The sequence below is a fragment of the Schistocerca gregaria genome, chromosome 3 (assembly GCF_023897955.1).
Source record: "Schistocerca gregaria isolate iqSchGreg1 chromosome 3, iqSchGreg1.2, whole genome shotgun sequence".
Taxonomy (NCBI): domain Eukaryota; kingdom Metazoa; phylum Arthropoda; class Insecta; order Orthoptera; family Acrididae; genus Schistocerca; species Schistocerca gregaria.
Window position 1 is genome coordinate 596,997,624 of NC_064922.1, and position 15,691 is coordinate 597,013,314.

The 15,691-nt window shown below is 40.0% G+C and overlaps 1 protein-coding gene across 2 annotated transcripts in view; it reads right to left on the reverse strand.

Annotated features, from left to right (window-relative positions):
* Window positions 1-5,609: 5,609 nt before the first annotated feature.
* LOC126355901 (acetyl-coenzyme A transporter 1) overlaps window positions 5,610-15,691 on the reverse strand; it is an 82,898-nt gene continuing 72,816 nt past the window's right edge. For both annotated transcript variants that reach the window (XM_050006411.1, XM_050006410.1), the window contains exon 9: window positions 5,610-6,622. In XM_050006411.1, the coding sequence (XP_049862368.1) occupies window positions 6,449-6,622 (174 nt within the window). In that variant the 3' untranslated portion in view covers window positions 5,610-6,448. The remainder of the gene's footprint in view (window positions 6,623-15,691) is intronic.

A 15,691-nucleotide genomic window follows, 5' to 3' on the forward strand; every position in this document is an offset into this window, starting at 1 on the left:
ACAGATGGCTTACACAAGGAAGCTAAATTGGTAGAGGTAAACGTCCAGGCCAAGTGCTGATCAGACTATGGCCAACCCAAGCAGCTGTGACAGCCACAGTGCCAGTGACAGCATACTCTGTTTCGGTATAGGCCTTTCTGTTTTGTCCAGCACGAATGTTCAGCATGCCCTAAGTGTTGGGCTACTTGTAATGCTTGCCAGAAGAAAGGCAACATGACCTCTGTGGGTCGTACACCGAATATTGTTCAGGATAGGGACATAGATGTAAACTGGATGACCCCAATTCTTGTGACTTCTCCCAAGTTGTTTAACATGTTATGTGTTTTTTTGCCAAGTGCCTGGCTAAAGGTTGACACAGGTGCTCCAGTGACATTATTTAATTCTCATTCCTATGTTAGTTTAGACTTGCCTCTACTGACACCTGTCATGTGGAAGCTGGTCAGTTATAACAAACAGAACATTGTGCAGTTGCGGCCATTTGTGACATTTGCCTCTAACAAATCAGTGGTTTTATCCATTATATTTTTGGTGATAGCAGATGTCGATGTTAAGAACTTTTTTGGGATTGACGCATTTCAGGCATTTGGACTTTCTATCATTGACACAATTCACCTTGTGTCTGATTAGGTAGCATATTCTCAATTGCAAAAACATTGTGAGAAGTTTTTGGACTTGTTTTTCGAAATTATAGGGTGTACTACAAATTTTTCTGCTCATTTTTCTTCGAAATCTATTGCTTGACCGGTTTTCGTCGTGCATGTTCCATCCTGTCACCCTGAAAGATCAAGTGAAAGCAGAATTGGACAGACTTCAATCTCTTATGGGAGTGTAACCAGTTTTGGCTAGTGATTGTTCACCTTTGCTGGTTGTAGTTTGGAAGGCATCGGGAGTACTTTGCCTCTGTGGCGACTTCAGTAAGACTTCCAACATTCAGTCAATCATGGATATGTATCCACTCCCATGTCAGGAAGAACTGTTTGTAAAAATATCGGGTAGCCAGTACTTTTCTAAAATTGATCTGTCTGAAGCATATCTGCAGATGAAGAGTCTCAGTGAGTTCTGGTTTTGAATACTCCTTTTGGTCTCTTTCAATATTTGTGCCTTCCATTTGGTGTGGCTAGCACCCCTGCTAGTTGCCAACGATTTTTATAGCAACTGACTATGCATATCCTGGGTTGTGTTAATTATCTGGATTATACTGTTGTCATGGGATTCTCCATGGCCAATTATTTGAAAAATTTGCACACTTTGTTTTCTGTCTTAGAGTCCGCAGGCTTATGGTGTAGCCTCACAAACTTTCGAGTTTTCCTCCAATCCTCTATTGTTTATTTCGGATTCGAGGATTTGCGGGATGGGATTTGCCCTCTGCCAGACCACATCCCCGATGTTAAGTCTATGCCTCGCCCTTTGTCTGCAAAGGAACTTTAGTCCTTCCTAGGGACAATGGCCTACCATCATAAATTCCTCCTGGGGGCAACAACATTGGCTCATCTGTTGCATGCCTTGTTATGTACAAATGTACCTTTTTTACTGGAGCATGGAATGCAAACATGCTTTTCAACTGTTGAAATACAAACTACTCTAGGCCCCTTGTTTAGCTACGTTCTCTCAAGACAAGCACAAAGTTTTGACGACTGGTGTCTCACATTATGGGCTCAGCGCAGCCCTAGGACACCGATATGCTGACACCTCTGAATGATCTCTTGTTTTCACCTCTAAATCTTTCACTCTGGCATAGCAACATTTCTATCCGGTGGACAACGAGACTGTTGCCATAGTCTATGCACTGCAGAAATTCATGCTTTTTTGCACGGTTCCAAGTTTAACATTATTACTGAACATAAATCCTTGGTTTCCTTGCTTAAACCCTCACCCTTCTGTGTCTGACAAGGCAGCACACCACCTACAACACAGGGCACTGGTCTTGTGTCACTACAATTACAAAATCCATTTTTGACCTACATCTGAACACGGTAAAGCCGACAACAGACATCTCTCAGGGTGTCTCTGTTCTTGTGGCCTGCTCCATGCCAGGTATGGGAACACATTCATGCAGATTTTGTAGGGCCTTTCTTGAATTCATAATGGCTCTTGGTTGTGGATGCATTTACGCTGTTTTCTTACATTGTCCAATATGTGGATGTGCATTGACATCAGCTGAGGTCACAATTTGTAAGCTTTTGAGGGTTTTTTTCTATTGAAGGGTTGCATTGTACCTAAGTTTTCAATAATGGGCCCCTGTTCATTGCTCACACCTTTCAATTGTTTTGTTCCCGTCACTGCATTCATCACGTTACGGCTCAGCCATTCTGTTCCGAATCAAATGGCGAGCTGGAGCAACTGGTGCGTATATTCAAGACCCAAATGCAGAAGTTTATTGTGGATTCTTCACAGGACAATGCTGTCTCCATTTTCTGAGCACCTATCGCTTCACGCCTATGGGAGAGCGGAGCTTGGCTGAGATGCTGCATGGCTGGCAGGCCTGCACACTCTTACAGCTTCTGTGGTTTGCGCTCCACCTGCCGCAATAGGGTTCATATGGCCGCATTGTGCCGGGATCACCAGTGTTGGTGTCTGGGTTTGATCGCCTGCTGAAGTGGATACTGGCCGCTATTGTGTGCTGCCAGGGACACTGTCTCTGTGATGTCCGTATGGCCGATTGACTAGTCGTGCACTACTTTGAACAGTTGTGCCCCCACTCGCTCCTGGAAGCTACCAGTTCACGGGTGCGGCCCATCCTGCCACCCTCCACCTCAAGCCCATTGTGGCCTGCTCTAGCGGTGTCCCCATCCCATTGACTGCCTCCTGTAAGTGCAGCACCCACAGCTGACACTTCCCAGTGCTGGGTGCCAGTCCATCTCTGGCCTCGGGTCCATTGTCACAGCCTGCTATTCCGGTCAGGCCGCCTCCACCAGCCCGATCACCAACATTGCTCAGTAATTGTTGCTGGTGGGTCCAGCCCTGTCTCCTTCACACAGGGACCTGCCTGCAGGTGATGATGTAAAGATGAGAACCACTCACATCAGTTGTTCTGTGCATCACTTAAGTTGAACCTTCTGTACGATTCTCCTCTCTTGTTACACGTGGAGTCAAGGGTGGATTATTTCTGTTATTGTTAAGAGGTTTATGAATAAAGCCATATTAGTGTTACTTGAATCAGTTTCACGTATTACTTCATTACTACAGTGACAGCCACTTACTTATTGGTCACCTATGCATAGAAGAGACAAAATGCTTTCCCAATGTCAATTATTTTGGGCTGTTGTTCAAAATAAGAATTCTTCATAGTTCAAATGACTTACCTGAAAAATTTACATTCATTTTGTAGTTTCGTTGGTACCTAATTTTCACGGATCTTAATCTCAAAATAACCAAAAGGTTCACATTTTGTAGGCAGCCATAAGGTAATAATATAGGTTACGTTTTGCTCATATGGTGGGTATGGCACTGTTTTAAGGTCTCTATTATGTTCGAATTTTCCATTGAGGAACCCCACAGCTTATTACCATCTTTTGGATTTTAAGAACAAATGTATTTTATTGGCAAAACACTTAGAAGGCGCAACAAATCTACTAAAGAGACTGTCTACATGAAACTTGTCAATCCTCTTCTGGAGTGTAGCTGCAGGATGTGGGATGCGCATCAAACAGGATTGATGGGGATAATGAAAAAATTCATGAAACACAGGGAAGTTTGCACTGTCATGAAATAGAGGAGAGAGTATTACAGATAAAATATCTGAATTGCAGTGGCAATCGTTAAAACCAAGACACTTTTGCTGTGGAGAGAGTCTTACACAAAATTACAATTACCAACAGTCTCCTACAAAGGTTAAAATATGTTACTGACTCCCATCTATAAAGAGTGAACATTAATAAAACTGCCAAACTGCAGGGACGTATTGCTGACTGGAAATGGAGGAAAAAAGGATCTACGAAGAACATATGTCCTGAAATGCATTGTTGACGTGGTAGATGGCGCTGATGAATGGATGTTCCTCTGACTAGGTGCCATGTGTTCCTTGCATTGCAGGCTGCATGATTGACACACAGTGTACAGGTATTCATGTCTGGAACAAGCCAAGATGGTGTTCGTGTACAGCCAAGCAGAAGGAAGCAGTTGAAAGGCAGCATGACTATACCAAAACAACTACCCTCAGAAACATCAACCACATCACACACCATTTCTAGTCCTTTTTGAGTGTTTATGTGATCATGGGTACTTTCAGACAGGCAAATGAGCAGGGAGGTGGCTGACAGTGTGTACACCAGATTTGGAGGACCTGATATGCAGCCTCTTCAACAGTGTGTTCACAATGCTTGTGCTATTCGGAGAGAGACCAGAATGTGCAAAAGAGTGTGGCAATCCATGATGTGATGTGTGAATGCTTGCACTGCATCTCATGGAGGTCACTTTAAACATCTCTTCTGATGTGAATGTGATGCAGCTCTGTACTGCTTTCCAGGAAGATTTGTCGTCATTGCATGCACACCGTCCATTTCCAGACAATGTTCATATGGCCTTTCGTCCTCCATTTCCAGTCAGGAATCCATTCCTGCAGTTTGTTGGTTTTATTAATGCTCACCCTTTACTAGGAGAAATGACCAGCACGATACATTAACAGAAATCACAGCACGTACAGGAAAACTTTGATGTGCACTTTTTCCATGTGTTACTCAAGACCAGAAAGGTAGTGAAACAGCCTGAAAGTTGTTCTATGGACTCTCCGGCAAACTCTTAAGTGTGGATTTCAAAGTAATTGTGTAGATGTAAACGGTCAAATCAATGGTACAAGGGACGGACCCAGAAATATCTTTCTGACAGATAGCATGGATAGTTGACTGTAGTGCAATGACTGCAGAACAACTGGTGATAAGATGGACTCGGGACAACAGTGGCCAAGAAGAGTAGACATGGGTCCTCCAGAAAGGACCTTTATTCTCACTGCAGGTACGTCTCTATCATCATGGGACCTGTGTGCCCTGTCATTCCTTCTTAACTTTCTCCAACCTATACCTCTCTCCTCACTACTGGTCCCGAAAGGTAAGTAGTATTTTACTTTTACATTTATGTGTGTCTATCAGTGGTACTACATGTGTCTCTTCCTGAATGTTAAGTGGTGGATAGCAATTCTGTCTCCTAATTTATTATTTTCTGCAGCCAAGCTACAATATGCTCAACAGTTCTGTAGGTGTTTCAGGGCAGTCTGATCAAGCTATTAATCATTACTTATGTTAAATAAGAGATATTGATCTGACATGAGATAAAGGATCTAATTTTGTAATTTCCATACTGTTAGACATCTTACATTATGTTTGACAGCATTGCAATGTTCAAAATAAATAGAAATCTAACTAAATGGTGGCTCCTATGGATTGAGTAATTGAATTGGTAGACACTTCTCTTCCAACCACATATGAACTAGTGTCATTTTGACTGATGCAAACTACGTTATATTTTAACCAATTAACACAACTCATGGCAAGAGAGTGTTCCCCACATGTATTCAGCATTTGATGTATGTTGCAAAAAAATGTATTTTCAGATTCCTGTACAAAATTCAATAATTTATGATTACAATAAAGAAAAGTAACACAATTTCAACAACATGAATTCCACATGTTTTTTATTGTTTAACTCACACATCACCACTGATGGTGGCATACAAAATAAAATTTTGCTGAAGCTCTCAAAAAATATTAGCATTGCTATTTTTTGTATGAAACCAGGTACTATAATAAATACTTTCTGGACAGAGTTACCCTGAATCTTACGTGACAAAACAGGCAACAAATTCGTAGAACCTCTACGTATTTTTTCCCAATACAGAATTTGTGCTCAAAATAGTTGCACCCTGAATCCATGGCACACTGATGGGAGGTGCACTGCAGCAGATTTCTTAAATAAGTCGAAATGTAACACAAACTTAACAATACAAAAGATGAAACAAAAGTCAAGTTGTAAATAACAAAACACATGTAACAAAATACTGAGTAGCACCACACCGTTGTACAGGAATAAAACGGTGCACTTATGTTGATAACATGGCATGAAGAGCACCACACAACAACATTTTGCTACAAGCTGTTATAGCACCCTTAAGCAGCATTCCATTGTCAATTTTAACTTTCATATAACTGCATTATTTAAAAAATGACAGTGTTATGACAGTAAAAGAGTAGGAAGTATTAAGTGCACATATATAACATGCAATATTTTTGATAAAACGACAAATTATCAAACATAGTTGATAACTTCTTTTCAAATAACAATTCTGCAAGAGAAGTACATTTCATATAAGAATCCGAAATGTGTATGACAGAGGCATGGAATGTAGATGTCTATGTTTATACTTCCATTTTCATACAAAAATATTTCTTGTTACACACACGCACACACACTCGCCATGTCACAGAACAAAAGTATTTCCTTAAACACAAGCCAACTGTTATCTAGTCCTCATTCGAACAACTTTCCACGCATTGTCACCTCTTGACTGAAGATAATTAACCCTTTTCTTGCCCCACAGCAGCCAAAGGAAACCTATTACTACACATACCGCACTTTCTACATAGTAGCCATCCAACACTGTTTCACAAGAGCCTCCTTGGGAAATGCAAGCCTGAAACAGTAAAATAAAAAATAAGTATAAAATACAAAAATGGCTGATGAAAGAGGGACAAATAATCATACTAAATATAATGTCAAAGAATATTAGCAGATGTGCTTAACATTGATCTCCATGAACAACTGACTCTTCTTTTTGAAATGGACAATGAGATAACGTTTCATATATTATTAAAAGGATAGAATGAATGAAGAAAAAAGACAAGCAGATGAAAGCAGTGGCTACAGACATTAATTCCACAATGAAAGGAAACCCAAAAAAGTTGACTATACAAATAAAGTGGTTGAGGTGACAGATAATATGAGGGCGTGCAAAAAAAAAAAAAAAAAAAAAAAAAAAAAAAAAAAAAAAGTCCAGTATTATTTATTTAGTGGAAAATACTGATTACCTTTATTCAAATTCCATTAAAGACCCTCAAAGTAATTCCCCTTGGATCTAATACAATGATTCCAGCATTCAGTGCAACGTCCAAAACACTCCCTGAAGCCCCTTTTTGACAGTCTGGTGAGTAGACAAAACTTGATTATTTAGCTCTTGATCAAGCTGAAAATAACAACCTCCAGGAGATTTTTTCACTGCAGAAATTAGATGGAATTCACATGGTACTAGGTCTGGTGAATAACATGGATGGGATATGACTTCAATGCCTCATTCAGATTGTTTCTTGAGTCTTTATGACACAATGAGCCAGTGCATTATCCATCCCAGTTGAGCAAGAGGTGGTGTTTCTGTTGCAGTTTTCCTTCTTATGGCTCCTTCAGTAAGCCACAATAGTAATTTCACAATAACAGTATGTTGCTCATGCACCACATGATAGTACAAAATGACTTGCATATTGAAGAAGACAAGATGCATGACTTTTAAAGGACTTGGTTGAACTTTGGGCTTTTTAGTTCTTGGACTTCTGCCCAAAAAGTCTGGTTCTCATTGATGCCTTCCCTTCCATTGTCAATGTGCTGTCGCACGGTGAGCCTTCTGTTCACCACTGATCACTGGAGGCATCCACTTCGCTGCAACTTTTCTATACCCTAGAACATTTCGTACAATATTGCCATCTGATCCATAGAATATGTCCATAATCTCTGCAATCTTTGTTAACGATGAATGACAGTCTTCCTGTCACATGACATCAGTTGTGTTGATACTGGTTTCAGTCTTCGAAGCTGAGGGCCTTCTGGGTTGTGGAACACTAGCAAGTCATTTTTACTCTCTCAAAACCGTTTATGCCCCTCAAAAATTTGTGTTTTCCCCGTGGCTTGCTCTTTATAGACTTGCTGCAACATTTCACATGTTTGTGATCGAATTTTATCAAGAACGCAAAATCTAATTGACACATACTGCTGCAACTGGAGAACCATGTTGGGTACAGTAAACACGCCTGTATACTTTCCCTACTTCCCTCCAACTGCATGCTGCCAGGTAACTGACATGTATGATATTATGTCACTCAAGGTCAGACCTCTCTGGTACTGCCTACACCAATCTCTAGTGCGGGTGCATTAAAATTCAAAAAATTAATTCTCATCATTTTTGACACCCCCTAATAATAATAATAATAATAATAATAATAATAATAATAATAATAATAATAATAAGCTGGTGCATTGTTGGGGTATGAATTTCAAACTGAAGGAAAAACCTAAGAAAAAAGAAAGCAGTATGGTAAACATATCAAGGAGTATTCAAGACAGGGCAAACTTCAGACAAAAAAAAAAAAAAGCAAGCAAGCTTTAAACTATTTTAGATGGTCAAATTTGCTTATAATAATAACAACAACAGGAGAGGAGAAGCGCACTAGTCTACAACATGGGATATTAACTGGCAATGATAAAGACCATCAATACTGCAGAGTTGGCAGAACAGACATTCTGCGAAACCCATATTGTGTCTGACTCGTAGCAAGTTGCAAAGAGGTCAGTGTCTCATCACTAGAGGTGTGGTTCAGATTCTTGTTCTGAAACTAGCACTCTAGTCCAAAACCTGGACTATGTTCGAAACTTGTGATAATCAAGTACCGTGAGGTGTGGGCAGGAAACAAACTTTTAACCCAAGTAGTAATAAATCCACTATTGTCAAAACCAGCACAACCAGACTATCAGATTCTGGGGTGTCTGGATGGACACACAAACAGTGGGAGTTGGATTCCTCTAGTCAACTTTGACCACACACCCAGGAAAATTGTATGAACCAAAGTGTACCCTAAACGAATAAAATATATAAATATTGGCACTCCAAGAAACAAAACTGACTGACACAAAAATGCAATTGATTTTTGGAATTACACCCTTTTGAAAAGCAAAACAGACAAACAAAAACTGTAACCCACATTACTTCTAGGGGTAGCTTTAGCATTCAAGAGAAGCAAGAAGGAAGTAGGTTACAGTGCGCTTGTTCGCCCACTGCTTGAATACTGCTCAGTAGTGTGGGATCCGCACCAGATAGGGTTGATAGAAGAGATAGAGAAGATCCAACGGAGAGCAGCGCGCTTCGTTACGGGATCATTTAGTAATCGCGAAAGCATTACGGAGATGATAGATAAACTCCAGTGGAAGACTCTGCAGGATACACATTCAGTAGCTCGGTACGGGCTTTTGTTAAAGCTCCAAGAACATACCTTCACCGAAGAGTCAAGCAGTATATTGCTCCCTCCTACGTATATCTCGCGAAGAGACCATGAGGATAAAATCAGAGAGATTAGAGCCCACACAGAAGCATACCGACAATCCTCCTTTCCACGTACAATACGAGACTGGAATAGAAGGGAGAACCGATAGAGGTACTCAGGGTATCCTCCGCCACACACCGTCAGGTGGCTTGCGGAGTATGGATGTAGATGTAGATGTAGAGATCACCTCCATAATGAATATGAAGCATGTCAGCAGCAGACTAATGATAATCAGCTTGAAGTGTGCAAAGAAAAGATATACACTAATCAATGCCCACATGCCAAGCAATATTGAAAATAAAATCAACCATGAAAAGGTAGAGAAATCAAGAAACAATGGGTGAACTGGAAAAAATAGTATCTAAAATTCCACAAAACCTTGTCAAACTGTGACTTGGCAATTTCAATGCACAGCTAGGTGAAGAAAGAAAGTACAGGAAAACGAGTGAAAAATCCCCAGTTTATTTATGGACCAATCAGAATGCATGAAGAGTAGTTGAACTCTGCAAAATATTCAGCCTTAAAATCATGTCAATACATTTCAAAAAGAAACTATTAAAAGAGATGAAATGGAAGTCACCGAACTCACTCACCAGTGATTTCCAAATGTACCAATCTCTTGTTCCAACCAGGGAGAAATCATGAATATCCAAGGTGCAAAAATAGACTAAGACCATTTATCTAACAAGAAAAAATACTATGTTCAAAATCTTATAGGAATGTCAACAGAATATAAAGCAAGATCTTATTTCGGCTCCCTTAATGAAGAATGTATAATTGAAGGCTGCTGTGTACAGTTAGGGCAAAATATTGTAATTTTAGCTGTGTATAGCATTCCAGGCACAGACATAACAAATCACTTTTTGTCAAAATTACAGTAACGAACAACTCAACAAAATTCATTGATATGGTTCAAATACTGGGCTTCAGTGCTAATTTCACTGATTTTACTCAAGTAGACAAAATGACAGCACCATGTATAGATAATATTTTAATCAAAAACAAAGATTCCAAGACTTACCAAGCTGGAAAGTGCCGGCAGAGAGGCACATGAACAAAACACACAAACACACACACAGAATTACGAGCTTTCGCAACTGGCAGTTGCTTCGTCAGGAAAGAGGGAAGGAGAGGGAAAAATGAAAGGATGTGGGTTCTAAGGGAGAGGGTAAGGAGTCATTCCAATCCCGGGAGCGGAAAGACTTCCCTTAGGGGAAAAAAAGGACAGGTGTACACACACACACACACACACACACACACACACACACATATCCATCCGCACATACACAGACACAAGCAGACATATTTAAAGGCAAAGAGACATCTTCATGATCTGGACTCACAGTGAAGAACAACTCCAGAATTTCCTCTCCAACCTCAACTCCTTTGGTTCCATCAGATTCACCTGGTCCTACTCCAAATCCCATGCCACTTTCCTAGACGTTGACCTCCATCTGTCCAATGGCCAGCTGCACACATCCGTCCACATCAAACCCACAAACAAGCAACAGTACCTCCATTATGACAGCTGCCACCCATTCCATATCAAACGGTCCCTTCCCTACAGCCTAGGCCTTCATGGCAAACAAATCTGCTCCAGTCCTGAATCCCTCGACCATTACACCAACAACCTGAAAACAGCTTTCGCATCCCGCAACTACCCTCCCAACCTGGTACAGAAGCAGATAACCAGAGCCACTTCCTCATCCCCTCAAACCCAGAACCTCTCACAGAAGAACCCCAAAAGTGCCCCACTTGTGACAGAATACTTCCCGGGACTGGATCAGACCTTGAATGTGGCTCTCCAGCAGGGATGCGACTTCCTAAAATCCTGCCCTGAAATGAGATCCATCCTTCATGAAATCCTCCCCACTCCACCAAGATTGTCTTTCCGCCGTCCACCTAACCTTCGTAACCTCTTGGTTCATCCCTATGAAATCCCCAAACCACCTTCCCTACCTTCTGGCTCCTACCCTTGCAACCGGCCCCGGTGTAAAACCTGTCCTATGCACCCTCCCACCACCACCTACTCCAGTCCTGTAACCCGGAAGGTGTACACGATCAAAGGGAGAGCCACATGTGTAAGCACCCACGTGATTTACCAACTGACCTGCCTGCACTGTGACGCTTTCTATGTGGGAATGACCAGCAACAAGCTGTCCATTCGCATGAATGGACACAGGCAGACAGTGTTTGTTGGTAATGAGGATCACCCTGTGGCTAAACATGCCTTGATGCACGGCCAGCACATCTTGGCACAGTGTTACACCGTCCGAGTTATCTGGATACTTCCCACCAACACCAACCTATCCGAACTCCGGAGATGGGAACTCGCCCTTCAGTATATCCTCTGTTCTCAATATCCGCCAGGCCTCAACCTCCGCTAATTTCAAGTTGCCGCCGCTCATACCTCACCTGTCTTTCAACAACTTCTTTGCCTCTGTACTTCCGCCTCGACTGACATCTCTGCCCTTACTCTTTGCCTTTAAATATGTCTGCTTGTGTCTGTGTATGTGCGGATGGATATATGTGTGTGTGTGTGTGTGTGTGTGTGTGTGTGTGTGTGTGTGCGCGCGAGAGTGCACCTGTCCTTTTTTTCTCCTAAGGGAAGTCTTTCCGCTCCCGGGATTGGAATGACTCCTTACCCTCTCCCTTAAAACCCACATCCTTTCATTTTTCCCTCTCCTTCCCTCTTTCCTGACGAAGCAACTGCCAGTTGCGAAAGCTCGTAATTCTGTGTGTGTGTCTGTGTGTTTTGTTCAGGTGCCTGTCTGCCGGCGCTTTCCCGCTTGGTAAGTCTTGGAATCTTTGTTTTTAATATATTTTTCCCATATGGAAGTTTCTTTCTATTTTATTTACATCATCATTAATATTTTAATCAATTATATTGAGACAAGTATTACCGAGACACTTGGTTTCTGATCACTGCACTCTATTTATCAAATTACCAAAAACAATGGAACCTTGCACAAAAAAACTACACTGAACACCAGTTCAGGAAAAAAGGAAAAAAAACTTATTCTATCATAGAATAGAGGTGGAGTGGGCTATATATCGTAGTATTTCCTACATGTTTTTAATAAAACCTTCCCCTTACTGTACATAATAAAAAGTAGGAAATAAAGTAAAGTGGATTACTGAAGGAAAAAAAACCTCTAGCATAAGAAAGTCAGCTACATAGGAAACTGAAACATAACAAAAGTCCTGATTTTGTTACCTTTAAAAGATTAAAATTATTATTATTATTATTATTATTTTTTTATTTTTTTTTTTTTTTTTTTTTTTTTTTTTTTTTTTTTTTTTTTTTGCAAAAGTTGTAAAAGCAGCAAGAGAACTGGGAAATAATAAGATTTATTTTGGAATGTGAAAACAAATCAAAGTCATTACAATCATGATCAAAGCTGAAACAGGTGCCATAGCTAGAGGCCATGATATTTCTGAAATGAAGACAGTGGACAAAATTACTGTAAATGCTGCTCAAATTCCTGAATTATTTAATGATTTTTTTATAAATGTAAACAAATCAAACCATCAATGTAGAAAATTATCCAGAACAGGTAAATTTCCAAAAAAGTGAGCAATTTGGCAGTGAACTTTTTAGTACATTTACCAAAACTACTGTAAAAGATATGGAAGACATGATACTATCACTATAAAGTAAAACATCAGCAGGATGGGACGGAATACCAACAAAACTGTTAAACACAGCCTCTAAAATAATTTAACAGCCATTATCTGCAGTTAACCAGTCCCTTCAAGAAGGTTATTATCCAGACACACATAAGTATGCTGTAGTTAAGCCACTATTCAAAATACGCACAAAACATATGGGAAACTATCGCCCAATCTATCGTCTTACATCACTATCAAAAATATATGAAAAGGTAGTCACTACACAAATCCAAAATTTTATAGAAAAAAAAAATAATCTCAAAAAATCAGTATGGATTTAGAAATGGCAAAACTACAGTATCTGGTATAAACATGGAAAGACTTAGTTAATGTAGTTTAAAACAAAAAAGGCAAAAGTAAATGATAGTCACATCAGTCACAGAAACCAGGATCTTCAGAAAGCTAGCTGTGTGAAATTCTTAGGAATGCAACTGGATAAACCTCTATCATGGGATTCACATATACAGTACCTTGTAAATAAATTAAATAGCCTAGCATTTGCAATCAGGATATTGTACAATACTACCAGTATGGACATAAGAGAAGTCGTATATCATGGCTACCTCGAGTCAATGATAAGGTATAGAACTGTATTTTGAGGTAACTTAAACAATATGTGTGAAGTACTTAAACTCCAGAAAATCATCAGTAGAAATATGCACAATGTTGGGCGAGGAAAACCATGTCACCCGTTCCTAAAAAGTGTAAGTATATTAAGTGTTTCCTCACTATACCTCTATGAGCTGATTATCTTTGTACATAATAACTCTGATTTATTTGTAGCAAATCATTTTCAATGTGATTACAACACCAGGAATCAAAATAATTTTATGGTCAAACTCCATAGTATATGGGTGTGAAAATTTATAACAAAAGTGAAGGGAAGAGAATAGCTCTGCATAAATTTAGAAACACTGAAAAAACCTTGTATGTGAAACTAGTGCAGAAATATTATTATTCAGTAACAGGATTCATGAATGACAACCTGAAAATTTGAGCAGGAGAAAACAACTACTTAGGACTGTTAATTTTTAAATGTGTGTTACTTTCTAAGAAAAATTATTAATTGCCTAATTAATTAATTCCTTCCCCATGAACCATGGACCTTGCCGTTGGTGGGGAAGCTTGCGTGCCTCAATGATACAGACAGCCGTACCGTAGGTGCAACCACAACGGAGGGGTATCTGTTGAGAGACCAGACAAACGTGTGGTTCCTGAAGAGGGGCAGCAGCCTTTTCAGTAGTTGCACGGGCAACAGTCTGGATGATTGACTGATCTGGCCTTGTAACATTAACCAAAATGGCCTTGCTGTTCTGGTACTGAGAACGGCTGAAAGCAAGGGGAAACTACAGCCGTAATTTTTCCCGAGGGCATGCAGCTTTACTGTATGATTAAATGATGATGGCATCCTCTTGGGTAAAATATTCCGGAGGTAAAATAGTCCCCCATTCGGGCCTCCGGGCGGGGACTACTCAAGAGGATGTCGTTATCAGGAGAAAGAAAACTGGCATTCTACGGATCGGAGCGTGGAATGCCAGATCCCTTAATCGGGCAGGTAGGTTAGAAAATTTAAAAAGGGAAATGGATAGGTTAAAATTAGATATAGTAGGAATTAATGAAGTTCGGTGGCAGGAGGAACAAGACTTTTGGTCAGATGAATACAGGGTCATAAATACAAAATCAAATAGGGGTAATGCAGGAGTGGTTTTAATAATGAATAAAAAAAAAACAGGTGTACGGGTAAGCTACTACAAACAGCATAGTGAACGCATTATTGTGGCCAAGATAGACACGAAGCCCACACCTACTACAGTAGTACAAGTTTATATGCCAACTAGCTCTGAAGATGACGAAGAAATTGATGAAATGTATGATGAGATAAAAGAAATTCAGGTAGTGAAGGGAGACGAAAATATAATAGTCATGGATGACTGGAATTCATCAGTAGGAAAAGGGACAGAAGGAAACATAGTAGGTGAATATGGATTGGGCTAAGAAATGAAAGAGGAAGCCGCCTGGTAGAATTTTGTGCAGAGCATAATTTAATCATAGCTAATACTTGGTTTAAGAATCATAAAAGAAGGTTGTATACATGGAAGAATACTGGAGATACTAAAAGGTATCAGATAGATTATATAATGGTAAGACAGAGATTTAGGAACCAGGTTTTAAATTGTAAGACATTTTCAGGGGGCAGATGTGGACTCTGACCACAATCTATTGGTTATGAACTGTAGATTAAAACTGAAGAAACTGCAAAAAGGTAGGAATTTAAGGAGATGCGACCGGGATAAACTTAAAGAACCATAGATTGTACAGAGTTTCACGGAGAGCATAAGGGAACAATTGACAGGAATGCAGGAAAGAAATACAGTAGAAGAAGAATGGGTAGCTTTGAGGGATGAAATAGTGAAGGCAGCAGAGGATCAAATAGGTAAACCGATGAGGGCTAGTAGAAACCCTTGGGTAACAGAAGAAATATTGAATTTGATTGATGAAAGAAAAAAATATAAAAATGCAGTAAATGAAGCAGGCAAAAAAGGAATACAAACGTCTCAAAAATGAGATCGATAGGAAGTGCAAAATTGCTAAGCAGGGATGGCTAGAGGACAAATGTAAGGATGTAGAGGCTCATTTCACAAGGGATAAGATAGATACTGCCTACAGGAAAATTAAAGAGACCTTTGGAGAAAAGAGAACCACTTGTATGAATATCAAGAGCTCAG